The sequence below is a fragment of the Seriola dumerili genome, unplaced genomic scaffold (assembly GCF_002260705.1).
Source record: "Seriola dumerili isolate Sdu_G_001 unplaced genomic scaffold, Sdu_1.0 BDQW01000169.1, whole genome shotgun sequence".
Taxonomy (NCBI): domain Eukaryota; kingdom Metazoa; phylum Chordata; class Actinopteri; order Carangiformes; family Carangidae; genus Seriola; species Seriola dumerili.
The window spans coordinates 907,614-934,617 of NW_019174424.1; the positions used below are offsets into that span (position 1 = coordinate 907,614).

At 39.1% G+C, this 27,004-nt stretch overlaps 3 protein-coding genes across 4 annotated transcripts in view; 2 read left to right on the top strand and 1 right to left on the bottom strand.

The window, feature by feature from the left end:
* LOC111226981 (mitochondrial Rho GTPase 1-A) overlaps nucleotides 1–15,531 on the top strand; it is an 18,441-nt gene extending 2,910 nt beyond the window's left edge. Inside the window, exons 4-20 of one of the 2 annotated variants that reach the window (XM_022752313.1) lie at nucleotides 190–233; nucleotides 335–388; nucleotides 540–592; nucleotides 1,444–1,552; nucleotides 2,739–2,840; nucleotides 3,671–3,769; nucleotides 4,006–4,114; nucleotides 4,276–4,396; nucleotides 5,463–5,547; nucleotides 5,762–5,907; nucleotides 6,075–6,175; nucleotides 6,442–6,572; nucleotides 6,915–6,998; nucleotides 7,161–7,283; nucleotides 7,386–7,588; nucleotides 9,122–9,244; nucleotides 14,331–15,531. In XM_022752313.1, coding sequence (XP_022608034.1) covers nucleotides 190–233; nucleotides 335–388; nucleotides 540–592; nucleotides 1,444–1,552; nucleotides 2,739–2,840; nucleotides 3,671–3,769; nucleotides 4,006–4,114; nucleotides 4,276–4,396; nucleotides 5,463–5,547; nucleotides 5,762–5,907; nucleotides 6,075–6,175; nucleotides 6,442–6,572; nucleotides 6,915–6,998; nucleotides 7,161–7,283; nucleotides 7,386–7,588; nucleotides 9,122–9,244; nucleotides 14,331–14,448 — 1,805 coding nt within the window. In that variant the 3' untranslated portion in view covers nucleotides 14,449–15,531. The remainder of the gene's footprint in view (nucleotides 1–189; nucleotides 234–334; nucleotides 389–539; nucleotides 593–1,443; nucleotides 1,553–2,738; nucleotides 2,841–3,670; nucleotides 3,770–4,005; nucleotides 4,115–4,275; nucleotides 4,397–5,462; nucleotides 5,548–5,761; nucleotides 5,908–6,074; nucleotides 6,176–6,441; nucleotides 6,573–6,914; nucleotides 6,999–7,160; nucleotides 7,284–7,385; nucleotides 7,589–9,121; nucleotides 9,245–14,330) is intronic. The other variant, XM_022752314.1, reaches the window with a different exon arrangement.
* A 244-nt stretch (nucleotides 15,532–15,775) lies between these two features.
* LOC111226984 (interactor protein for cytohesin exchange factors 1-like) lies at nucleotides 15,776–18,210 on the top strand. The gene is made up of 10 exons (XM_022752316.1): nucleotides 15,776–15,849; nucleotides 15,936–16,013; nucleotides 16,188–16,220; nucleotides 16,740–16,826; nucleotides 16,926–17,020; nucleotides 17,203–17,420; nucleotides 17,521–17,610; nucleotides 17,700–17,786; nucleotides 17,894–17,959; nucleotides 18,119–18,210. Exons 1-10 carry the CDS (start codon nucleotides 15,787–15,789, stop codon nucleotides 18,154–18,156), a joined length of 855 nt encoding a protein of 284 aa, XP_022608037.1. The 5' UTR covers nucleotides 15,776–15,786; the 3' UTR covers nucleotides 18,157–18,210.
* On the bottom strand, nucleotides 18,173–23,965 carry cunh17orf75 (chromosome unknown C17orf75 homolog). Its single transcript, XM_022752315.1, has 10 exons — nucleotides 23,641–23,965; nucleotides 23,139–23,213; nucleotides 22,555–22,680; nucleotides 22,330–22,458; nucleotides 22,098–22,158; nucleotides 21,881–22,000; nucleotides 20,921–20,985; nucleotides 20,701–20,840; nucleotides 20,495–20,598; nucleotides 18,173–20,067 (listed from the first exon to the last, which is right to left on the bottom strand). Exons 1-10 carry the CDS (start codon nucleotides 23,781–23,783, stop codon nucleotides 19,852–19,854), a joined length of 1,179 nt encoding a protein of 392 aa, XP_022608036.1. The 5' UTR covers nucleotides 23,784–23,965; the 3' UTR covers nucleotides 18,173–19,851.
* Between the last annotated feature and the right edge of the window lie 3,039 nt (nucleotides 23,966–27,004).

The window sequence follows — 27,004 nt, forward strand, 5'->3', positions numbered from 1 at the left end:
ACACACACACACACACACACACACACACACACACACACACACACACACACACACACCATGGATATCATGACAGATGATTACAGATAATTCCTTCTCCATATTACTAATAATAAATTAATTTGGTAACAGTTAGTAAGGCTGGATAACACGTAAAACACTATACTGATGTGCATTTTTGATATCTTTTAGAAGCAGAACAGTCAGACGAGCAGCTGTATCAAGAAATATCCAAGGTTGGTTTGACTTAATTCTTACTCTCATTTGGTCACATAATGTCAATGCTCGCTTTGTCTTATGCGCATCCCAAGCTAATACTGCTCTTTTGTCTTTATAGGCAAATGTTATCTGCATAGTTTATTCAGTCAACAACAAGAAGTCAATTGAAAAGGTGAGCGTGGTTGGGGTAATTAATCAAATATTTAACTGTAGTATGTCCAGAATTTGAAACAGGACACTCCATATCCCTGTCATCTTACTTAGTGTTTGTAATGAATGTTTGGCCCAGCTACAGTGTTTGATGTTATGCTTTCCTCGTCTAGGTGACAAGCCACTGGATTCCCCTCATAAATGACAGAACGGACAAAGATAGCAGGTGTGTTCATGCCACTTTAATAGATGTGTGTTTGTGTGTATGTCTCTGTCTTCCCTGCAAGTCGCGTCAGCAATGCTGGTGGCACTACGTCTGCAATCCAATTATCATGTTGAGATGGTATAATGTGCAGCTGCTGATCTGACTTTTAGTTGCTCTTGGGGGTCTGTGGCACATTAGCTGACAGTTTTTGCAATGTTGTTGTTCCAGCCACAAAGACAGATGCAAACTGTAGAACTGTTGAGTGGTGATATTATTCTGGGTTGTTGCTTTAAGCCTGTTAAAACAGGGCTGTACATAAAGTTAATACTTAGTAACTGCATGGCATACTGAATGAAATATAGAATCACTTGTCCTGTTGCTGCCTTTGATAGTGATTGTAAACCACATGAATGGATATAGATACATTTCATATGTGCCATTAATGCTCGAATGTGTTTATATCAAGGTGATTGAAGCTAATCCACAATATTATGCAAATATAATGGAGTAGGGATTTAACTAACCATTATTGTCATCAGCACTTAAGTAATCAGTTGATTTTTTTGGTGTCTAAAATGTCAGAAAACAGTGATAAATGCTCATCACATTTTCCCAGAGTCTTTGTTGACGGCATCAAATGTTTTGTTTTGTCCAAAATCTAAAGAGATTCAGTTTGCAGTAATAGAAAACAGATAAAACTGGCAAGTGGACAAGTGGAAGAGGTTGCAATTAGAGCAGAGGATGATTTTTTGGATGAAAAGAAGTGGGCCAAACAATAAATCTAGCATCAAATTAGTTGCATTAATTTTCAATCGATCACATAATTGTTGCAGCTCTTTAATGTAGTTATAAATGGTTTTACTAAATGGCAGGGTACCACTGATCCTTGTGGGGAACAAGTCAGACCTAGTGGAACACAGCAGCATGGAGACCATCCTGCCAATCATGAATCAATACCAGGATATTGAGACCTGTGTAGAGGTAAGAGATCAATGCAAAATACACACACACACCCATGCAACAATATTTCGGATCCACTGAGGCGGGGCTGTTAAATGTCAGAGTTATGAGGCACTTGAGAGCGATGAAGTGACAAATGAAATATCAAATGCTGATTGAAAATCCAATACTAGCTGTGACTGTCAGGGTGAGGCTGGCTGTGTGCAGGACAGATCAGCCCCCAGCTGCTGCTTGGACTGCAGTCCAGCTCCTGACTCCACTTACACTGGCAGAGTCAGTAATAGATTTATATTACTGAACCCTGCGCTCCAAGGCCACGGCCTGCTGACTTGATAGACTGAGTATGTTAAAAGGCATGGCTGTCATTGAAGATGCTGGCCTCTCTCTGCGTTGCTATTCAATTCAAATTTCCCTCTGTCGCAAGCATGAGACAGCTCAGTCACGCCCCCTCCTCCGCTGGATTAGTTACAGGGTTAAAAGAAGGACATGAGGAGGACGTGAGGGAAGGCACATACACAGTGGACACAGTTTGGGACAGTAACACAGCTGGTGAGAGCAGACTCACTGTCAACTAATACCAGTGTGTCAACCTACCTACCTACCTACCGGTGTTTCACTGCTGGGTCAGTGTTAAACTATGCCCAGAGGTGGTTGTATGTCCTGCTTCTCTTCTCATTTTGAGTTTATTCTTTATTTCTTTACCCGTGATGAAAGGAGTATTAAAATCTTTTATATAAGTAGCAGTAAAAGTAGGGAAAAATTTACTTAAAGTATAAAAGTAAAAGTACTCACTCTGCAGCCAAAGTGAGCTCTGTCAGTGACTGTATTTTAATGTTATAATGTTGTAATGTAATGTTGGCTGCAGTAGGGTTATTTTTTTTACCCTGCAGGGTTGTTTAATTTGCTGTATAAAAATGCATTGTGTTTTACATGAGCATAATAGGGTTTTAAAATCTTCATCTGCAAAGTAACGACTAACTACTGCCTCTGAAATGTAGTAGAATAGAAATATAAAGTAACTTAGAATTAAAATAATCAAGTAAATACAGTACAACTTACAGTTGTAACTAAATATTGTAGTTTTATGGGAATTTGTGAAGTAGAATCAAATGGGAATAAAAATAGTAGAAATCCTGTGAATCAATTTGACATTTCCTGATGATTTTGCTCCAGGACATTGAAACACACATGTGTCCTGTTTCCTCAGTGCTCTGCCAAAAACCTGAAGAACATCTCTGAGCTGTTTTATTACGCCCAGAAGGCCGTTCTTCACCCGACAGGACCCCTGTACTGCCCAGAGGAGAAGGAGGTGAGCTCTATACAGCAGATGCAGAGACAGCATTTTAACTTGTCATGGGAGGAAAAACATAGATGTTAATAATAACATAAGCTACAGTAAGATTCTTGTCAAGTGTCCCAGTGAGTCATGACAGTGTGACAGTGAGCCACCATGTACAATAGACTTTTTTCATGGCAGATATTTTGATCGGTCATAGCAATGCCTGTGTTCCATTTTGGTGGAAGGTCTAAACCAGAGCTTGATACTCAAGCAGCTAAATGCAATTCAGCCATCATTAATTTTATTATAAACACCTGTCAAAATGTTATGTGGAGAAGGCCTGTTTTGAATTACTCCCAATGCAGTATTATAGGCAGTTTATTAGGCAGTTATAATAGTGTGTGTTTGTGTGACTATGTGTGTTTGTGTGTGTAGGGCCCAAATAGGAAACAAATATGGAGTGTAGTTGCCTTAACACAACTCAGTATAAAGATGGGCATGCTCTCTATGTGTCCAACAGTAGCTCAACAAATTTGACACTCAACACTGCTGCACATGAGGACCTGCAGTCAGTCAAAAGACGGAAGGAAATTGATCATGTGAACATAATAATACGAGTCTACTACTCCACATAACACACAGAAACCACTGGCTTCATGTTGCTTGTGTTCCAGTGAGCGAGATATACAGATTTGTACTAAGAGGGTATCAGATTGGCATGTGATATTCAAGGTATTTTATCGTTTTATCAAATTCATCGTGAGAGAGAAAACAGAAACTGTAAAGTTGGTCTGCCAAAATTTAAATGTGTTTGCATTATAGAAGTACATGTAAATGAATGCATTTCTTCTGTATTACAGCTGAAGCCTTCTTGCATTAAGGCTTTAACTAGAATCTTTAAAGTGTCTGATCTGGACAATGACGGCGTCCTTAATGACACTGAGCTCAACTTCTTCCAGGTAATGTTTTCCACTTTATAGTGTCACTGTGAACACCATTGTTGTGATGTCCAAACTTGTGAAAGTGTTCATTAAGCTGTGTTGTATAATCAGTGGGCAAAATGGCTAGACTGGTTTGGGAAGGCAGGTTTAGACATGAGGCAAATCTGAAAAAAAGCCAACAGCCTTCCAATGGCAACTATTGGTGAACCTTCTTTTAGCTCATTGTATTGCTTGTGTTGTGTGTGTATATATAGAGAACTTGTTTCAATACACCACTGGCGCCCCAGGCCTTAGAGGATGTGAAGAATGTGGTCAGGAGGAACATGACAGATGGAGTCAAGGACAACGGACTCACACTCAAAGGTGAGACACTCTGTTTTCTCCTCTTTACTCCCTCCTCCTTTTTTATTACTTATCCTCTCTCATGTCCATTTCAGTCCATTCTTTTAAGACAGTGAATATCATTGTCACATATTTATCAGTTTTTGAATGCTGGCCTTTGTCTCATTGGCTCTTTATTGCAGGCTTCCTGTTTCTGCACACGCTCTTCATACAGCGAGGTCGACACGAGACCACCTGGACTGTGCTGAGGAGGTTTGGTTATGACGATGACCTGGAGCTCACACAGGAATATCTGTTCCCCCTGTAAGTCCCAAGATTATTTTGTGGAATTTATACATTTTTAAGGTAGAGTGGAGACAGGGAAAAGGTAGTTTCTTTTTGTTAACTTAACACAGTGTCCTGATTGATGATCATGCTGCTTGGATGTTATGAGTGTTAATGACAAGTTTTTTTTTATTGTTTTTATTTTGCACAGCATAACAAAACTTTATGCTACCGCTAAGCAACATAATATACAGTAGGTCTCTGATATTATTTGTATACCAATTTTTTATTTTATTCAGGAATTCAGTTTACAGTCATGTACGATAAAGAAAATATTTAAATCCTCACATTTGAGAAGATAAAACCAGAACCAGTTTGTTGCTTGAAATTTTTGCAGCTCTTTTATAAAATCCATTCATACCTGCTTGTTCATCAAGACTCCTGGCCAATGAAAATGCTCAGTAGGACTTTTTCACAGAAGACATTTTGACATGTCATGGTAGGAAAAGCATTTGTAGCTGTATTGATGTCTTTTTAACCCTTGTGTGATGTTCATATTTTTGTTACTCAGCCAGTGTTGGCGGGTCTGGTGGGCCCGCTGCATTTGTTGGGGTTTAATTCAACACAATCAAACAATTTTCTGTTAAAATACTTAACAGATGTTTACTTCATCCCAATTACAAGCAATATACAGTAAACAGCATATACTTGTATGGTTAATATAAAATGTGTAGGGGGGTGTACAATGTGTGGTCATTGAAAATGTGTTCTGATAAATATTCTTCACAGAAAATGAGCCAAGGCCAATGAGTCTGGGTTTGAAAAAATACTTAATCATATAATATTTCTTTTGACAAAAAATGAAAACGGGTCCCACAGACCCGAACACCACACAAGGATTAAAATGACTTCGTGTTGATCACAGTTGATAATTGTCATATCAGTTCTTTTCCTCTACTGAAATAGTGTGCTTATCTTTATGGCCTGAAGTGATTCAAGCACACTGTGTCTCTCTCTGTCACCGTTGAAGGCAGCATCAGAAATCTCAGTCAGTGCCTCAGAGCTTTCTGTTAAATCAATGTTTGTTTCCTTCTATTTATTCCAGGTTAAAGATCCCCGGAGACTGCACCACAGAGCTTAATCACAACGCTTACCTCTTCCTTCAGAGTGTGTTTGACAAGCATGACAAAGTGAGTGGTCAGACTTCTCATGTTTCCATGTTGTTGAACATACATGTGGAGCGTTTTAATTTTTTCATATTTGGCAATGTGATTGTGTTCCAGGTGATTAAACAAATCATGTTACCTTTGAAAAAATTTTGGCTCTCTGTGCTTACTCATGCCTTTCAAAAGATAATCCACTTAAAATTATGTCTGCGGTTTGTGTGCACTTTGCATGATCCAGGACAGAGATTGTGCGCTGTCGCCAGATGAGGTGAAGGACTTGTTCAAAGTGTTTCCCTACATGCCATGGGGCCCGGATGTCAACAACACGGTTTGCACAAACGATCAAGGATGGATCACATACCAGGGATACCTCTCGCAGTGGACGTGAGTGTGGAACATATCTATTAATACACGTACACACGTACCTATTTTAGTTTCATACAACCTAAATACTTTCACTGTAGGACAGACATTGTGCTTTAACATCTTACTTATGTAAATCTAAAATAATGTCGCTGGACTTATGATGACTTGTGTGTTTTCTGTGGTAGGTTAACAACATATCTGGATGTACAGCGTAGTGTAGAGTATTTGGGTTACCTGGGCTACTCCATCATCTATGAACAGGAGTCCCAAGCAGCTGCCATTACAGGTGAGAGATTTTAGTTACAATAAACTCTTTGGTGCTGTTTGTCTCACAAAAGCAAGTGATATATATTAATTGACACATTACTGTACAAAGTTAAAGTCTCACTGCTCACTACCTGTCTTACTTTTTTTCTTCTTCAGTTATGTTTTCTGTCTTTAAACTGGCTTTTAGCTTTGCTTTTTATCAAATGTTTGTTACAAACGAATGCATGAATAATACTATATGTTTCCATTGTTCATTGTATATTCTTGCCATCCCTGTTTTTTCAGTGACACGCAACAAGCGCATTGATCTGCAGAAGAAACAGACCCAGCGCAGCGTCTTCCGCTGCAACGTCTTGGGGGCGCGAGGCAGTGGGAAGAGCGGCTTCCTCCAAGCTTTCCTGGGCAGGAATCTGCAGGTTCGTTGGAAATCACTGATGAAAGTCATTTTCAACTCCCTGTAAACTTGTATTTTTAGAGTGGTAATTTCAATCTTCTTTCTAGACATGCCTTATAATATACTCAGCCTCAAGGGGATGGCTTTAATGTGGTCAGCATTTTACAATTATCAAGTGAAATTTTAAAATTGCTCTAATAACAGAATATGCAAATTTAGGAGATGATGAGTCATTATGTAGTTTGGAAAGTAGATTTCAAGAATATTGCTGGGAAAAGCACACACAGTTGAAGGCACCAGCTCATGAACATGTAAATAGCCCTGATTTGTGTTTGTAATTGACCTTGTTTATTTTCTGCCACAGCGACAGAGGCGGATCAGAGAAGACCACAAGTCCCTCTATGCCATCAGTACAACCTATGTTTATGGTCAGGAGAAGTACCTGCTGGTGAGATCCATTCACTCAGGAATCATCTAATCATCTGTTCTTGGGATTACTGTTACATAATCTTTTTGTGTTACACTTAACTGTGTATTAGTACTCTGCAGAATGTTAATCCGTCCATCTGTCCCTCTCTTTCTGTTCCCTGTATTGTCTGCACACTAAAAGCTTCATGAAGTGATGCCAGATTTTGACTTCCTGTCAGAGGCGGACTTAGCCTGTGATGTGGTCTGCCTGGTGTATGACATCAACAGTCCACGCTCTTTTGAATACTGCGCCAAAGTGTACAAGGTGTGTAGATGACGTATGTTTCAGTGGACAAGAGAAATGTTTATAGGAAGCACTGAAGGTCGGCTTTACGCAGTCTGAACATTAAATGTTTGTGTTTGGCAGCAATACTTCATTGACAGCAAGACGCCGTGTGTGGTGATTGCTGCCAAGTCGGACCTGCACGAAGTACGGCAGCACTACAGCCTTTCACCGCATGAGTTCTGCCGTAAGCACAAGCTTCACCCACCCCAGCCGTTCACATGCAACATGACCGAAACACCCAACAAAGACATCTACACGAGACTCACCACCATGGCCATGTATCCGTGAGTATTAAATATCTCTGTGGCTTCACCCTCTACACCTCTTAGTCCTGCATCCTTATGTACCATGCCCATCTTTTCCTACATGTGCGTATCCACTCCTCTCTCCTGGATGTACTGTGTGTGTCAGGACAGGCAGTCACATGTTGCCCTTTAAGATCTTTTCTGAAATCAGCTACCCACTGAACTCAGTAGATGAGGACTTTAGTTTCCTTACTTCTCTATCTAACACCCAAAACAATTGAAACGCACACTGTATTGCAGATCTTTTATGTCCTCTTGTAAGTTGTACCTGTGTGTATGTGTGTGTGCAATCATGCAAGTCCCTGCCTGAAATTCAGTGAGGTCAATCCTTTGACTTAATTGACCCAGTGAGTGTCTTATCCCCTCAAAGCTCTCTGATCAGATTAGATCTCTGAGTAGATTAATTAGCACTCAATGGGACATGTCCACTAAATGTCATTTTAGCAGGCCAGAAATCCTGTTTATATTCTGATACAATTGGATCTGCTGCGCTGTAGGGTTTGAGTTTAAGTACTCAACAAGGAGTAAACCAATCTACTTTTGGAGGGTGAATTCTGGCTCAAACACCAAATGGATGATTCAGAAGTGAGTTGTTTAAGCTATCAGCTGGCAGCACACACCTTCCACCCTGAGTTGCTTTTTAAATGTTGAATTTAAATATTGAAACATATTTCACACTTAAGTTATTACAATGAAATTGTACTGGGGCATTTCAGTGAAGAGTGTAACACAATAATAAAATATGTGGCTTGGGAACTCATCAGGTAGGCTCAGGATATTTCCTGGACAATTGAAAAAAATTGACAATGTCCTCACTGCTGGATATCTCCAACAGGTTACTGCGGTCTCTAAAAACTTTCGGTGGCACTGGGTCAGGTGTCACTGATTGTTAGACTCTTAGTCTAGAGAAAGCCTGTGGATCAGGTGGCTCAATTTTTAGGCTGTCAGTCTTTCATTTCTGTGACTTCAATGTCTTACCTTGGATTAATCGAAGTGTAAAATTAAGACTAGCCTAAACCTACAGACCAATCTAAAATCTGATGCTTTTTGTTTATGAACTGGTTTTAGTTTATGCAGTGGGGAATTGATCACGGAGAGATTGCAACGGTCAGACAAAAACAGATTTTGAGAGGTTTTGTGTTCCCAGACCTTTCCTCTGCTGTGGTGACTGTTCCCTTCGTTCTTTGTAGTTTTCCTCTCCCTTTATTTCGTTGTGTTTTTCCTCTAAGCTTTAGCCTTTGAAAGTTCATCATAGATGTTGCTAGCTTGTCTAGATGATTTCTTGTCTAATCTTTGAATAAAGTACCAGTTGTGGAGGTGGAGGTAAATGGCTGCAGTGCAGGTTTCAGCTCAGAGAAGTAGGTCCTGCTTTCATCTAGTCTAGTGGCTAAACATGGTTGAGGGTTTTATCCAGCCGGCTCTGGCCTCCTCCTCCTCCTATGTTTGTGTTCTGTGGTTCGTGTTGTCTTTGTATGGTGGTGAATACACGCATTTTTGTGTGTCTTTCCGCAGCCACGCCCGCCTCCGCTGCATGTGTGCCTGCAACAGGTGCACCTATTGCCTGTGTCAGAACCTCCTCAAGTTGGAGCTGCTGCGCAATATTAAGGCCCAACTCCGCAGGGTCGTTTTCAACAGGTTCATACTTAGAATAAGCTCTAGTGTTTTAACATACTTATTCCTCCTCTCTGTCTCTCACCCTCCTCCAGGATGGGTCACAGAGGGGCTCCTTTTTCACCCAAGCTCTCTAACACTGGTGATGTTGACAGATCCTCTGCTTTCCTTCAGTGCTCGCCAGTGGTCAGATTTACTCAACATATCCACTGCAGGGAAATGGGTTTTTTTTTTATGTGGTGGTAGAGATACCTTATGCCCGAATATTGTTAGAAATATAGTCTCCCATTTGTGGTGCTGAATTATGCTTGATCAGGGGGAAATTTGGGAAACTTCTGTTTACCATTGTGTTCCCACACAGATGTCAGGACACAGGGATTAGCTGTGTGCTCAGCTACACTTCAGCAAGGTGGACGCTTGTTGAGAAAGAACATTCTTTCGTTGTAAAGTCACTAATCAAAGCTTTTTTCTTTCTTTTTTTCTTTTTTCAAACTGACTAGTAGAACATATGAGAACCATTTTTAGAGTTAGATGAAACTCCTAAAAAATAGAGGGCATGTCAGTCCTAAATTTAAGGCTACTAAGTTTTTGGTCTAAGAGTAATTAGCAAATTGTTTTACTGCTAAAAGCAAGTGCTAAGTCCTGAGAGAAGTTAGAAGCAGCCCAGAGAACTTCCTGAATCACAAACATATGCTCACCATCAGTGAAATCTTGCAAGTAATGAGCTTCATCATGTCAGCTCACCAACATATCAAAACCATCTAATAACACCAGAAAGTCTGTACAACTCTCCACAACTGCGCCATTGGAAAAATGCAGTTTGCAGTCCAAAGTGTGTTATTGTTTTAGTTTTATTTTTTTGTGTATTTTTGGATAATTTTTCCAGTCCCATGCAATCTGCTATACTTTTAATCCAGACATCAGTATTTGGCTTATTGCTTTTTCCACTTCAGAGCAATACGTATCTTTGCTTGCAATATACATGTATCATTAAATATGTACTCTTTTGCTCACAAAATAAGATCCAGTGAGTATGCATGGAATAAATATATAGGAATAAAAATATTTTTTGTTCAAAAATCTTGTAAGAGTTTTTGGATCATATAAATAACTTCCTCCCAAAACTCTGTACTAAATTAAATTGTAATATAATTTGACCCTTTCTCTCTACATTAGTTAATGTTTTATTTCCCATTCACTGCCACAGACCAGTCACTTGTCAATCAATCACTGTGGACAACAAGTATGTTCATTGACTGTTGATTATTCGGCCTCAGATTTACATGTTGCTTCACATCCAAATCAAAACTGAACTGACCTCAAACCCATTAGTCATGTTAGGTATCTTGGTCTCTGCTCCAGCTCCAGCCAGCCCACCCGCTCTCTGTACAGTGTCACACAGCGAAGTATGACCATGCTGTGCCAGCTAACACACAGGCTACTTGCCAGGGAGGTAACAGTGTGTCAGAAACCGTGTGGAAAATGCATGAAATTATTTGCTTGTGCAGTGTTAACTCCATATAACACAAATGTAGAATTAAATTGAGAGAGATCTGAATTTGAAAAATTTCCATTTTATTAAAAAGATTAAATTGTCCTTTTTAGTATTTTGGATAGATCTGGGTATATTTGATATTTTAGTAATTTGTTATTTTATATAATGCCATAATGCTATAATACTTTTAATAATAATTTTAAAATAGATATATATAAAAATAAATAAATAAATAAATAAAATTTAAAAAAGCTGTAATGTGTGATAAAAATTGTTCATGGATTCCAGGTGTAGAAGTTGACAATTACATGTTAAATGACACATGACCATTTTTTAGAGTGACGTTTGCTCCTACTTGTCCTGCAGTGGATATGCAAACAGTAAATCTTGACTAACAAGCATATTATTTGCATAGAAAATGAGAGAAACACATCCACTCTCTTTGGTTTGTGTTTCATTCAAACTGAAAACCTCATTGAAATCTGCATGTCTGCATGTTTCATATCTGATTTAAGTATTAAAATTCTCGTCTATTAATTTCTCTGCGACACCAGCCTTCATTAATTATAAAACAGTGCTTGATTGATTATCTATGATGTTTTCAGTCTCACTTTGTCTTCATTTCAATTCTTAACACTGAAGTCTATACCCACAGGAGACACTTTATTTTGAAAAGCACAGGTGTTACTTTAATTGTGCATACCCCAAATTAAAAACCCCTTTTCATTGGTTCTCCTGTGGGTTAAGATTTCATTAATTTAATGTTGTGATGATGTTTAAAATCAAATGTGTTTCTTTGATGTTTAAATTGTTTGTATTGCACTGTACCAATCACCCTGTCATTTCATTCTGTTTTTCCTATTTTGTATTTCCTGTCTTTGTGTTTTTCCTTCCCCTCTATAGGTGTTGTTCATACACATGTTTTTGGCTGCCCCTCTTTCTCTTCCTCTTGCATGTGCTCACCCTCTGCTAATCTGCCTGCTGTTTATGTTGCATGGCTCACCTGTTCTCCACCTCTCTCTGGGTAACCAATGGCATGCTTCAGTCCTCAGTAAAATATTGCCATCTACTGGCAGCTGGGAATAGTGTTTTTCATCAGTCCATCTCTACAGTAAAGAGAGCTTGGTGTTTTTATTAAGATGGGGGAGGTTTATTGAACCTAAAGGTAGGGTTTGAATAGCTGTTTTTGGTGTTGGATGGGGCAGTACTGTGCCATATGTTTGATTTTGTCTGAAAAAAATGTTTTAACCCCAAAGGGTCTGAAGGCAGAGCTACATATTGTAGTGTACTAACCCCCTCTGTGGATGCCCTTTTAATCTGACACTATTAATAGCATGGCACTAAACAGGCCACCCCTGGCAGTGCAATGGGCCGACACACCACATTGAATGCCCAAAGGGTTTTCTGAAAAGTGGGTTGGTTGTCTGGGATTATGTTATTTTAATTTAACATGGTATGAGTCCAGTTGGCATTGTAATCAAGTCATCATGCAGAGTGTGCAATCCTGATATAAAGAACAATAGTACGAAGTCTCCAGAGCCACTTTGTTCAAAAAGTTCAGAAATTAACTGAACAGGAAGTGCAAGTCCATGTTGACTTGTATTGGTTTGCACTTAAATAAATTGAATACATGGCAGCTGCCAAGCAATGTCTGCAAAATATGCAAAATAGAAAGCTGGAAAAAACCTGGTAAACAGAACAGAGTGGAGACGTACTATATTTCTTAAGAAACTTGTTCTCGAAGATGAAGAAAACGATTTCTTTTTAAATTTATTTTGCCCGGCGACAAAGAGATCCACAACATTTTTAGTCTGTCTGCCATGTGGTGTGTGCAGGTTGGATATATGGTGTGTGTGTGTGTGTGTGTGCGTGTGTTGCTTTTCTTTGTTTGAAGTGTGCAGTGACATTTGACCAGGTATGGTTGCACTCCTAGTTGAGCTTGAGCTTTAAGGGTTTGGGTGGTGATTGAAGTTCCTACTTTTCAGGCTGGGTAGAGCTGGGTGATACTGATGAAATGAGATAAAGCAGAGAAAATGTAAAACTTTTCTTACTATTGTTAATGAGAGTAAGCTGTCGTACAAAAGCAAATACAGACATTTATTGTTTCAATTCAGCAGTCGGATTCAGACAACGTTTATGCTTTTGTTATAATATTAAGACAAAATAAATCCCACATGATATCTTGTGTTACATGACACTGTCAGGATTAGAGGTACTCCATTAGTCAATCTGCAGAAAAAATTGATTAAACAATCATTTCAACTAATTTCTTTTAGACACACATACAAACAGTTCTCTAGATCTGCCTCTCAAATGTGAAAATTTGCTAGTTGCCATAGTCTACTATAATAACAACCTCAGTATCTCTGGGGTTTGGACTGTTGGTCAGACAGAACAAGTCATTCAAAGACTACAACTTAGGCTCTGAAAACTTGATTGTGTCACACAAAATCGATTATCAGTTTAACTGCTAGTGGATATAGTCATTAGTTGCAACTCTGTTAATATTATATTGAGGCATCACCCACCTCTACCGACTATATTTGTGTGTGTGTGTGTGTGTGTGTGTGTGTGTGTGTGTGTGTGTGTGTGTGTGTGTGTGTGTTGTGTGTGTGTGTGTGTGTGTGTGTGTGTGTGTGTAAGGCTGCTGGGCTGGGTGGAGGCTGGGGGGGGCTGGCTGATGTCAGAGGAGGATTTCAGCCTGACGCAGCAGGTTTCAGCTGTCTCCAACGTGGAGGGGTCCATCTTTATGGAGGCCTCTGCTGAGCAGCTAATTCCCTCAGACAGGTAAAGGCAGTAACCACATCCACAGAGACGTATATTATACATGTGGATGGACGGGCGAATATGCTTTGTACAGAGTCTGCCACTGTGCAGGCTTAATTGTAGACTTGTCAGCTGCACCGTGATCAGCTGCTGGAAAGTTTTAATTGCAGTCTAAAGTCACTGTTGAAGCCATCCGCTGACATGTAATACTTGGAATTATTTTTTTGCTTTGCTGTCTCCTTCATTGCTTTATTTATAAGCTTGCCTTGATTACAGTCTGCATAGTTCCCCAGTGTTTGTGTTTCTTGCCAGGTCAGGTGGAGTTGCATCAGGTGGGTCAGGTGCTCACCTATCTTTACAGTGCCCTGCAGGTATCAAAACAAACAAACAATAATATAACAAATCGAGCAAAATTATTTATTTTAATTTATTTTTCTTTCGCCTGTGGCACCTCCAGGGCTCTGTGTAATTTCAGTAACCCATTAGTTATAATTTATTCTGCCTCCCAGTGCGAATTTTAGCAGCCGCTTTTTCTTCTTTTCATCCAACTGCTTTGGTCCTGTTTCCCCAAATCAAAACCAAACCAAATGTCAAAAGAAAGCATGTGTTCCTGTTTCAAGCTGGTATCATAGGGCACTGATATTGGTCATTTATGGTCCTGATTCAGGGAGTTTCCACAGAAGAGAGCACATGACTTTATTTTGTCATTTGGCAATTCATCCCGCTGTCGTTTTTCAAATGGGGGAAAAAAAATACCATCATGGAACCAATATGGTTTATGTTGCTTCCTGTTTTTCTCATTGCATTTTCCCCACTCACCTGCTTTCTGTCATGGTCTTCCTCTCACAGGCACATGGCTCAAGCAGACCTGAAGAACTCCACCTTCTGGCTGAGAGCGAGCGTCGGTGCCACCGTGTTTGCCGTGCTAGGTTTCGCCATGTACAGAGCACTGCTCAAACAGCGGTGATCAGACAGCATGCTACAGCTACTTCCTCCCCTGGTCCCTTTGTTGACTCTGCCCCTCCCTCTCCTACCTGAAAGACTCAAAGACTGGCTAACCAACCAACCAAGCTCATTGCCTCAGACTCAAACGCCACCTCATCCTCTTCCCACAATGCAAGAAACAAATGAGCAAAATCATGAGTACATTTTATATGCATTTAAAAATGAAGAGCGTGGATTAGTTTTTAGTTTATGTTGGGGGGGGATAAGGAGGACGATTACATTTGAAATATCACATGTCCATCACTGAGTTTGTAATTGGTGACATTCTGTGATCTGTTGGTCTAGTCCAGATCAGACCCTGGTAGTCACTGGATGTTTTCAGCTGATCCAGTCCTCTTTTTATTCCTCAGGTCAGTATTATTAGTTAGATGGTTGGAGACCAGAGAGAGGCAGCCATACACAGAAACACCACAAAGGGACTTGAATCTGTTCATAGATGTGTATATGCAGTATAACATGTATGTATTCCTCATCAATTTTAGGATTGGCCCTGTAGACAGCATCACAAGCCAGAAGCAACACCTAACACAGGAGGTGTTGGGACAAACAGCGCTACATCTAACACTAGAACGGTCATGGATGTAATGCATTTGTTTATTTTGTGTGTTAATTTATTAACCTGTTTCTTTGTTTTCTTGTCTGTTTTGAGTGCACCGCATGAAACAGATGGAGGGATTTACATTTCCCGTGTATTTTTTGTATTTAGTATTATCGAAGCTGTCCTCATGGTGTATCATTTATGACTATCTGCTTCTGTTTTTATTTTTCTGGTTTTCAAATAGAGCTTTGTCCCTCATCTTATATTTTTATGAAGTTAGAAGCACTGTAGAGCAAGGGATTATGCTATTAACAGGCATTCAGCGCACCTCTCCCACCTTAAAATTATGAAAGTGTTTCTTCTCATTCTTTCCTTTTCCAGCATTTACAATAAAGAACATTATGATCTGGCACAGCCGTATGCGTGTTACTGGATGAACTGAAAGCTAATTTCACAAAAAAAGGAAAATAAAATGGTTTTAAATACCTGTAATAAATGACATTTACACCCACTGGTGTCATTGTGTTTATGTTCAGTAATAGAATCGGTCATTCCAAAAGTAGATTTGGGAAATGGATGCATGATCAACTGTTTTTGTGAACAACTGACTTTTGAGAAGAAAAATAGAGAAGTGGGTATGTGATGGGGCTGTAAACGATACTGTTCTCAGCTAGTGAAAGGAGGAAGTCGAACCGCATACACAGGTAGATAGAAATAAACCGACTGGTGTCCAGTGTAGAATTATCTCTACTGAGGACCAACATGTCTGTAGATGCGACCAAGTTATTGTTTGAAGGCTTCCTGCAGAAAAGAAAAGATACTTTGGTAAGTTACATTTATTTTATAGCATGTGTGTATGAAGACTAATTTTAAAAAATATAATTGCTATCCGTTTATTCTTTTGTCTTTAGAAAATAAAGTGGGTGACATATTGGTTTAGGCTTCAAAATACGACTTTGTTCTTCTATACCAAGGAGAATGGCAGCGCTGTAAGTAGACATTTGTTGTGGTATAAAGTCTGTCAAATTCCATACTAGTGAACAATATTCAGGCTCAATCTCAAAGTTCTTAAACTTAGTAAATTACCTCTCATTTCTGAAAAAAATGGTCTGTTTTTGTTTCAAGATTCAAACATTATCATGTTGACATTTCTCTCCCTACAGCCATACTTGAGAGGCTATTACTACATTTACACAGTAAGTCCTCCACCATTAATTACAGGTGATATGTGAGGAATTTCTTTGCAGTTAAAGAACATTTACTTGTGCATTTTTATTTCATGCTACTCTATACTTCTTCTTCTACTTCAGTACATGTCAGAGACAGATATTGTCGTTTTTACTTCATTACATTTATTTGACAGATTTAGTCACCAGTTAATCTGCAGATTCAGATAATTAATACAAAATATAATCAACAAACATTATGAGGTATTATAGATTAAAGATTACATTTATCCCTACTTTTACCAGCTGTATTAAAGTATTGTTTACACATAATTGTATCAGTACATATGATCCAACAAAATATCCTGAAAATTCTGCATAAATAGAGCTTTTGGTACATTTGGTATATTTTGATGCCAGTAATTATGTACTTAAAGTAAAGTATTTCTACTCTGTGGTATTTACCTACCCGGTTATTTGTCTCTTGTTAGGAAACATAAGATTTAGAAAACTTAAGTACAGTATGTATCTATCCACTTGTTTGTCCAGGTGCAGTCAGTGCGAGAGGTCCAGAGAGCTGGCAGCAAGCGCTTTATGTTTGAGATTATCATGACAAACGGAAAGAGAAAAATGTTGGTAAGTCACTTCTGTGCTCAGGCTGTTTTCTCATTTACTGTACATTGGTAAATCTGCCTCCAAACCACTGTGTATTTATGTGTGTATGCGTGTGTGTAGGCAGCAGATACAGCAGCTCTCAGAAAGGAGTGGGTTGGACACCTTTGGCAAGCCATGCATCTTTCTACCTCTCAAGTTTCATCTAGAGGCAGACAGTGAGTAGGCGGAGGATTTACCCTTCATGACAGATCTAAAATATTCATGTTTGGTTCAACTGGACTTGAACCCTTGACATGCATTAACATGCATTTTGTCAAACTTGTTCTAACAGAGATCTAACACTTAATGTAGTCGCCTTCATGCCAGGCATTGACCTTGCACTATCTCTTCTCCTCAGCCTTGAAGAGTGTGAACAGCGAGACAGATTAAACAGCAGCACACACATCTGCTCACACAGTGACAGTGTGATGGAGTCTCTGCCTGCCCGGCCCCTCTCGGCCCCCACTCCTTCGGTCCAAATCCACTGTGAAACCATGCACCTGTTTCAGGAGCTGAACAGTGAGGAGGCCACGTATCAAAGCACGCCATCAGCCTGTAACTCCCAACATCAAAGTGGTAAACTTTACATTTGCCCCCTCACATGTCTATTTTGTTTCCAATTCATTCTTAAACAAGTCTTGAATTGAGTTATATGGTGCTAAACTCCTGTTTTCAGTTGACAGTCTCAATAATCCTCAGTGGTCCGGTGGGTTGAGCAATGCAGAGAACAGAGAAGGAGACTATGACGTTTTACCAGTTAGAAAAAGTATGAATATACTTCAAATGCTTATACATAACATGCAGGATAATGGTGGTTAAACTGGTCCCATCATGTATAATGTTATGCTTCCTCAGAGAAATGTGAGATCAGCGTTTCAACAGAGATGGACGAGGGCGTGTATGACTTTCCTCTCTCTTACAGGAGGTCTATTGAACAACAAGGTGAGAGATCATATTATATATATGTATAGTTTGCTTTTAAATACTTGGTTATACCAACACAATGAAGTTCTTTTGTTTGATGGACATTTCTTTTTAATCCATTTCAGACCCAGCAGAGAGCATCTATGATGTGCCAAGCAATTTTTTGAGGAAAATGCCTGATCACACGATAGGTAAATCCTGCTTCATGTTACTGCCACTGTTCACGTTGAGAACATGTCTCTTTTACAAGTTCACTGAATGACATAAGCAACAAAACCTCATGTGCAACAGCTGCAAACATTTTCCTGCCTGAGAGCCTCAAGCTTTCAGCTGTTTCTCTCTGGTTGCAGAGGAGCAGCACGAGGAGGAACTCTACTGCAGGATCTAATGTCCAGTTTGTGGACTGCCAGAGGTGGACAGGAGCGTAGTCTTTGTACAGAAGACTTTTGCAGCTTAATATCTCCATCTTTGTGTTTTAGGCTTAATAGAAACAAACAGTATTTATGCAACAGATATAATAAGTATAAATAATGTTTGTCACCTTTGCTAAACTTTTTTATGTGAGACAACATGCAAAACCACAACAGGGAGGTTGAATTGTGATATTTATTTCAGCTGTCTATGACTCGGGCTGTCTAAGACCGAGAACCACACAGTCATTTATAACTATAGAGAACACGTTTCACAGAAAAGTCTACAGATACACACTGCCGGTCAGCTACACTGTGGTTCACAAGGGTAAAATGACTAATATACATGTCACCTGGTTCACAGTTTAAAGTCAAACACCACCAACACTGATATTGCTATATTCCACACTTTGCACTGGTTTTAATGGGAATGGTTTGAGTCTGTTTAACCCTTAATGGGTTTAATGGAATACAAAAAAAGTGTTTTGTTGCAGGTGCACAATGAGACCAAAATAAAATAAGACATGTTAATATTATTGTGAGCACTTTCATATATCATCTTTTCTTATTCATTTATTTATTTATTTTTTCTATGGGCATTAATATTGCAGAACATTTTAAACTACACAAATGTTAAGTCAGTGAAGTGAGTGACTGGTCACATAGTGGCCATTTATTTCTCTTGAATTCTTGAGCTGGTGAAGGCTGTGAAGATGTTTGTAAACAGAAAATAATTTGCTCTAATGTACACATTATATCCAAAGATAACACCATATCTACAACACTGTATTCCCAGAGAAGAATTAAACAGATACCTAATATCACTTGATAGACATATAGTACGTACATAAAGTAGCAGTATTCATTAGACAAAAATAATATAGTAGTGCAAGTATTGGTTTGAATTGTAAGCAAAAACCAGGCCTATGTAACAAGCAATGCATAAAAGTGATTTGTGCATTCTCAATATGTGTCTTCACACAAGAAAATTAATACATTTAAATAAAATGCAAAACAATTCTAAAAGAATATATGGACATCAAATTAGCAATAGATAAATATGCTCCAATGAGCTGAAGCTTTAGTTTGGATCAATTCTGTGTTGTGATCATTGTCAGTTAGCAAAACATTTGTAATAATATTTGGTTCATAGTATTGTTACCCACAGTCACACGACACAAAAAGGGAAAAGACAGTGAAAGTGCCTCTATACAAGTAGATCTTAACTGATTTACCTGTTGACTTTTTGTGGGAAATTGGAATTCACCTTCACTGAGCCCTTTTCCTTACAGTTCAATTAACAACTAACCTTAATTGTTAAGATCAATGCAGTGACGTCACTAAACTATGATTAGCCCAAAAAAAAAAAAAGACAATTGCTGAGAAAAGCTGAGTGTAAGTTGTCAGTGTTTTACAGTACATATTCCAGATCTGACCACCACTCTTCTAGTTGAGAAGCAGCAGTAGTGACAGAAGAGGAAACTTATTTTTTATTTTATTATAACTAATATTTAAATGAATCTGAATCTGCCAGAACAGCTGGACAGTTTAAAATGGGGTGTAGTGCTAGTTTTAGAATTATAGTAACCTGCTGGTTGAGCAGTCTGTCTTACCAAGAACAGGAAAAGTATGCACACGCCACAACTTGGAGTTAAGTGTTAAGTGTATTGGGATCAGGCCTGGGCTTGGGACTGTTCCCTGAGGAACTCCTCCAGGACAGTGATGATGCTGCAGGCTTCAGGCAGGTCGCTGTGCTCCGCCCTGGCATTCTGCAACAACACATCCCCATTTCCACAGCCCTGTAGGAACTGGCAACAGCGAAACAGGGCATAGTGACTCATCTCCGCCTGCCGCACAAAGCGCTTCAGGCTGTTCATGTCCTGGATGGCCTGCGGAGGGGGAGTTATGGTTAAAAGAAAGAAAACAACAAGTTGAAAAAAAGGGAAGAGATCGGGATGAAAGAGACAGAAGAATAAAAAATAAATGATACACTGTGTATCTGCCAAGAGGAAGTGAGAGATGTAATCCAGGGTTTCGCAATCAATTCTTTTCCTTTTTTTTTTGTCATTTTGCCTTTAACTGATAGTTGACAGTCTAGAGAGAGACAGGAAACAAGGGCAGAGAGAGAGAGTGGTATGACATGCAACAAGTAGAGCTGAAATGATTAGAAAACATCATGGGCATTTTTCACAATTTGTTTTATACGATTTCATAAACAAAACAATTAATCGAAAGTCAATCTGCAGGTTAATTGATAATGAAAGTAGCCATTAATTGCAGCCCTTCAAAAATTCTTGAATGTGTATGTTTTACTACCTTAAGTTTGAAGTTCTCCAGAATCTGTCTGAGCAGGAAGGGATTGCAACGCTCTGCAGCATTTAGAAATGCCTGTATCCAGTCATCACAGAAACGATTACTGACTGGAGGAAGAAAAAATCTTTATTACACTTTTAAGACTTGAACAATAAAGAGAAACAAATTATTTTTTCTCCATCAAGTGCACGTCATGGCGCATGACTTACCATTGTTAGAGAGTGTGGGTGGGCTGGTGGAGCAGTCTATAACCAGGTCAGACTGTGTGTCCTCTGAGATAGCCTTACACAGAGAAGCTGTCGTGGTGTCCTGCTGGGACAGACCCTGCAAACTGGCTGCTTTAATGAACCTGGAACAGAGAACAACAAACATCTAACATCTGACAAACAGATATGGTTGTGTAGTTACAGGTACTGGCACCTGACTCACCTGGACACATCAGCCTTCGTCCTCTCGTCTGAATTGGTGACGTCCACGTGTGTGTGACTCAGAGCCTGTATGCAAACGTTGAGTGACTTAAATGCATTGTTCTGGAGAAAAATTATATTTGCACACAAGCAGGATTCAAGTGATAAGAAAATATATCAATAGGATTGCAGTATTCTTATGCAAAGGGAAAATACGGTTCACCCAAAAAAACATACTAACTTTTCTTCTTAACCCCGGTGCTACTTATGCATCTATACAGTTTTCGTGTAATTTCCTGTGGGTATATGACATATGTACGATCAATACTCTTCAGACCTCATTGTAAAGTTTTGGTGACATAGCACTTAGAGGAAGAAGAAACTGTCCACTGTTCACAATAAGCACAAAACCGTGTTTTATGATGAGGAAATACAAAATGGTGTTGCATATAAATGTAATTGTTTATCAGTTTGAGTGTTACAAACCAAATACCAGTGAACTCCACTGTAAGTCTAAACAAATCACTCTATAGCTTTCTGGGAAAATAATCTATTGTCTGTGTTTTTGGGTGAACTGTTCCTTTAAGGAGATTTTTCTGCTTCTCACATTATTTTAACTTCTTTTAATTACAAAAGATTATTACTAAGCAAGACCCCTCAACAGAATGAATATTCCTGTACAGAGGAATTGACATACATGCACAGTCAAAAACGACAATGTACACAATTGTTTCTCTAAATGAGCTGGCGTAAGGGAAGGGTTTGTGGTCATGGTTATGATAGCAAACTCTTGAGGTAAAATGATATGAAAAGCACACTACTGTGCAATATTCATTGATTGAGTTACACATTATGAAATGCATATTGCACAGATTGGAATGCAAGTATGCTTTTCCAGTCATTATTTAATGTATCTTAATTTCATTATCTCCAACAAGCCTTTTCTTTTTAGGACATACTCTAGTGGTGAAAAATGACTCACAGCGTGCAACAAAAAGCTGATGTTGCTCTGGACCAGCTGCACCACTCTGTAAATGTGCATCACAGACTCCTCATACCACCGGCTCAGATAGGGACGCACCTCCGTCTCAAGGTTTTGTAGCTGATACCCCCACAGAGGACAAACAGATTTGGCATTAGTAATGTCATAACACATGACAAATCTACAACTTCATTTCACTGTTATTATATTCTCATACCTCTGGGGTTTGCAGGCTGCTATGCAGGCCTTGGACGTATTTATCAAGCTCTAATCTAAATGTGTGTTGAGTCAAGGAATTGGAACTATTAGTTGCTTCTCTGTGCAAAGATACAATGATGTGGAAGCATGATAACAACATTCTGTACTAGCAAGGATCGTGTATAAAATGAATGCTGGAAGGCCTTGGATGGTGCATATAACTTAGGCTAACATCACTATGTAAAAGATATAAGTTCAGTCCTTTTTCAGAGCCACCCATAAAGCAGATGACATATCCATTCCCATCAGCATCAGGCTGTTCAGGAGATCTTTCCTGCTCCAGGAGACAGCAGTAGCAGCCAACTGCCTCCTCTGGGATACTGCAAAGCATAAATTATCCACACATTTATGTTAACCAACTCACTGGACAAAAAAGTTGTTGCAAAAGGTTGTTAGGGAATATGTCAAATGATAACCTGAGTTCCACAGTGGCGATGTTGCCCATGCCTCCGAGCAAGGCTCCTTTGCTCAGCCTCCTTGAAATGTAGGTCCGCAGCTCAGGCTCCGCCTCTGATGGCAGGCTGCTGTCAATCAGTGTCAGGCTGTGGGCAAGGCGGACAGTCAGTATGGATACAAACAGCCAGTGAGGGTGATGAGAAGTTTGGAAGCCATTCAAGTCAATGGAGAGGAGATGGAGAAAGCTGATGACCATAAGCCACATCCAACACAACACACAACTGAGTCACATAGCTGTAACTGTGGCTTTCCCAAAGAAATAATTTTGCTATTGTTCTTCAATACTGTGCCCAGACATTCAAAAGAATTTCATTCACTTTTTGTAAACTCTATTCGACTGAGATTAGGAGAGATCTAAAGGCAATGTAACTCAGCAGCAAAGTGATGACCAATCAGAACAAAATCACAAATGAAAACAGAATTGATTCCATGTTGATTGGATTTCCAGTGGCGGCGCGTGGATACACCAATGAACAACAAGGAAAGCCAAAGAGAAACGACCACTGAAAGCAAGGAGAAGGTAGATGGATGGCTCCGTTGTTACCTAAAGTCATCCTGACTGGTTGTGGAGTCTGCTCTTCTCTGGTTCCATGCCACATTTTCCCCAGAAGCCTCAGATCTAAGACAATTAACAGTTTACTCATCACCTGGTTAGTTTAATGGACAAATCTAGTTTTACCTGCTTGAGCGTCACTGTCAGCAGGTTCAGGAACAGGTGACTAAAACAGTTAGAGTGCTTTAGGGTAAGAATCATAGACAGCATAATAACTCAAACTGATAAACACGAGGGATTTTTTTTCCAGGTTGTATTCAGGAAAAAAAAATTGTTGTGCGATGTCTTGTAGAAAAAGGTTTAGCCACGGCAAAAAACATGAAATAGTCCTACAATAAATATCGATAATTAAAAGATAAAATAAAAACGTCCGACGCTGAAAGTAACGCTCCAAACAAAATGTCCCATCACTTAAAGTTGTAGCAGAACGGTCATCCTATGGCAACACCAGCTGTCCAAAACAGAAACGTGGATGAGTAATTTCGACCATTACCTTGTGCCTTGATAAAGATATATAGTGTAGTAGCAGTTCAGTTGAATCTTCTGGCTGTATCCAGCAATTTCTTCGCCATCAAAGTCATCCTTCTCTTCCACGTCAATTGAATCCTGGAAGGACGAGGTTTGGGAGGTAAACATGGTCCCACTGCTGCACGGAGAAAGCTAGCAGCCGGCTACACTGGCAGACAACAAGGAGTTGTTTTAATTATTTGCCTGTGCTATGCTGGTAGATACGGATTATTGAGGTTGGAATCTATGGTCGATATAAAACGGGTAAACACGGATAAACAACCACAGCACTGGTGGGAAAGGTATCTATCTCGTTTGTGTGCCTACTGCGCATGTCCTCTGTGAACCTTTTAAAATATGTCCGACTATGACATGAATTTCTTATGTCGGTTCCGGGGCAAACGTCACATTCCGCAGCCTCAAAGTGTTTTCTAGTGATGGGAAGTTCGGCTCTTTTCCCGTGAGGCGGCTCTTTTGACTCGGCTCCCAAAGAAGAGCCGGCTCTTTCGACTCCCGAACGGCTCTTTATTTAGGATCTTTTGTAGCCTATATTTTACCTCAACTTTGTAAAAAAATCATGATTTATGTGTTGAAAACCCTTTTGCTTTCAGTCTTTTTATGAGAGACCTTATAATTGCCTAATTCTGTGCATTTATTCTGTGACAAAACCACTCTTACATTTGTTTATTTCAATTAAACTTTTTTATTGCACAAATGAACAATAAACTTCATACAAATCCACAGAACAGAACCAAACTCAAGCTAACATTAATAATGTCCTCAATTAAACTTTTTTATTGGACAAATGAACAAAAAATTTCAAACAAATCCACAGAACAGAACCAAACTCCAGCAAACAGCATTAGTCCTCAGGGCAGGTTGGCATTCAGGAAGATCAGATGCCTCAGCTTGGATGGGCTGATACGATTTCGCCTCTCCGTGAGTATCTGCCAGAGCTGGGACTGAGCACTGCAAGTGAAACCTAAGCAGCGAATGGGCCAAAAACTGGGAGCCAGCTCTCACTCGATGCGAGCCGGCTCTTCTGATTCACTACAAAGAGCCGGCTCTCAGAGCCGATGCTTGTGCGCATGACCCATCACTAGTGTTTTCATGATTTATTAATGTGTCTTTGAAAATATTTGTAAATAAAAGAATCATTCCACAATCTGCACTTTGTTTGAAAGCTTTATTATTACTAGTGCCACGGGTGCTCAGCTACGAGGCATCTATTAATATTCTGTTTCGGGTTTATTATTCTTCCGCCAAATTTTGGCGCGTAACTCGTCCCGCAGCTTTGAGAAAACCCCAGTAATATATACATCAAAACATGCGTCTTGATCCCGAAAGGGGTGCTATGACTTTTGGTGTTAAAATTCCAATTTTTCCCAAAGTTATTCCCAAAAAACTGGGAATAAATAATGCATTAGGAATGCATTGGAATTTTCTTTAGAAACCCACAAAATTTCACCTTTTTTTGGAGTCACCCAGCTCTCTCATACCTGCACGTAGAAATGTGATTCAAACTATAAAACGGAGGAAAACTTCTGCTCTCTCAAAATCATAGGAACTGTTTTTACATAACTTGTAAACTTTTCAAACTATGAGCACTCAAAGGAGGAGTGCAAATCACTTTTTCTTCAAAGTTAGAGTGACAGCATCAGTTGGCTAGAGTGCGTGAAGCAGTAAAAAATAACCTTATTTTTTATTTTTAACTCGAGCTCACGGCCAAACCATAAAAAGGAGACAAATAATTCTTTCTGAAAATGTAGACATAGTTGTTGGGATTCATAAAATGTAACTTTGACAGGCAGGGTCAAAGTCAAAATTTTAAACGGGGTGCGAGTCGGCAGCAATACCTGTCTCACTCTCATTGACACCTAATCGTCTTTTTTTTTTCAAAAGAATCTCACTCTGCTTCGCACTGAGCTTACTCACTCATTTAAGGAATATTTGAATAAAATAGAGAACTGTAAGAAACTTCTGGCTTCAGTGTCTGTCACGGTCTTTTCAGTTTTGAAAAGAAGTAACGGTTTTCTCATATTTTGCAGTTGTTTGAAGCCATGTAGGAGCCAAATTCTGGCAGATTTTCACATTGCCATGGCAACGGCAGCTCCTGACCTGTGTGCGTGCGTGCGTGCGTGCGTGCGCCTAGCAGCCAAAATTACATTTAGTTAGGTCTTAAATATGTAAGTCCATTTACTGCTTCCTTTGTTGCTTTTCTTTTTGTTTTGTTAAAAGAGTGAATGAAGTTTGTGACAGTCTCCGCTGAGACAAGAGAGAGGAGAAGCTACTAGCCCTCTCTCGCTGTCACTTCTAGTCGCGTTGCTCTCCTCCCAGTAATGTTTAAATTTAGCACAGAAAAAAACATAATAGTGGTAATTTAAATAGCAGTTCATGGGATTTATTAACCCTCAGGGGTCCCTCTGTCCTTTTTTGGACATTTTCTTCACTTTTCTTTTTTGATTTGCTGATCATTTTGGCTGTGTTACAGCTGAGGTATTGATCTTTTTTGACATATTTTTAAAATCTAATGTCAGTTACTGTTACAGTTCTATTATACACTGGTAACACATTTTGTACCCTCTGGGGTTCCTCGCGTCCAAAAAAGGACACACAAAGAAAATGCTATAAAATCATCATATATCAATATTTTTTTCTGCATTTTTTTGCATACATCTCTTAAACCACTTCAGTTCTGCTCAAACCTACCAAATGTTTATTAGTTTTCAGGATTTTAACCCTTTAAATGCCAGTTTGAAGACATGTTGCCTCTTGTTTTATTAATAAAAACAACACAGAATATGAGATATTTCCCACATAATACATGATGGAGGGGTGTGACATTGTTTTATATCAGAGTCTTTTATATTTATGCCTTATTATACTATGATGATTTTTTGACGTTTTATGCCATACTAAACTATAACGTTTTTTGGCATTTTTGTGCCATACTATATTTTGATGTTTTTTGTCATTATTATGCCTTATTATACTATGATGATTTTTGACATTTTACATCATACTATACTATGACGTTTTTTGGTGTTTAAATGCTATTGTATACTTTGATGTTTTTTAGCATGTTTATGCCTTATTATGTCATTCCGTCCCATGCCTCACCATACTACGACGTTTAAATGACCTTTTATACCTTAATATATTATGATGATTTTTTGATGTTTCACGCCATACTATACTATGATGTTTTTTTTTGGCATTTTTATGCCTTACTATATTATCATATCTTATGCCCAGCCATACTATGACCTTTTTATGACCTTTCATGCCTTAATATACTATGATGTTTTTTTGAATTTTTATGCCATGCTATACTATGACGTATTTTGACA

What these genes read in the sequence shown, in the direction of transcription:
- LOC111226984 (XM_022752316.1), top strand. Translation starts at nt 15,787, where the DNA reads ATGTCTGTAGATGCGACCAAGTTATTGTTTGAAGGCTTCCTGCAGAAA. An exon ending in AGAAAAGAAAAGATACTTTG is followed by an intron (nt 15,850 to 15,935) that starts GTAAGTTACATT and finishes TTTTGTCTTTAG; the next exon opens with AAAATAAAGTGGGTGACATA. An exon ending in GAGGTCTATTGAACAACAAG is followed by an intron (nt 17,787 to 17,893) that starts GTGAGAGATCAT and finishes AATCCATTTCAG; the next exon opens with ACCCAGCAGAGAGCATCTAT.
- cunh17orf75 (XM_022752315.1), bottom strand. Translation starts at nt 23,783, where the DNA reads ATGTTTACCTCCCAAACCTCGTCCTTCCAGGATTCAATTGACGTGGAA. An exon ending in GCAGCCTGCAAACCCCAGAG is followed by an intron (nt 22,001 to 22,097) that starts GTATGAGAATAT and finishes TGGGGGTATCAG; the next exon opens with CTACAAAACCTTGAGACGGA. An exon ending in TCAGCTTTTTGTTGCACGCT is followed by an intron (nt 20,986 to 21,880) that starts GTGAGTCATTTT and finishes GTTTGCATACAG; the next exon opens with GCTCTGAGTCACACACACGT.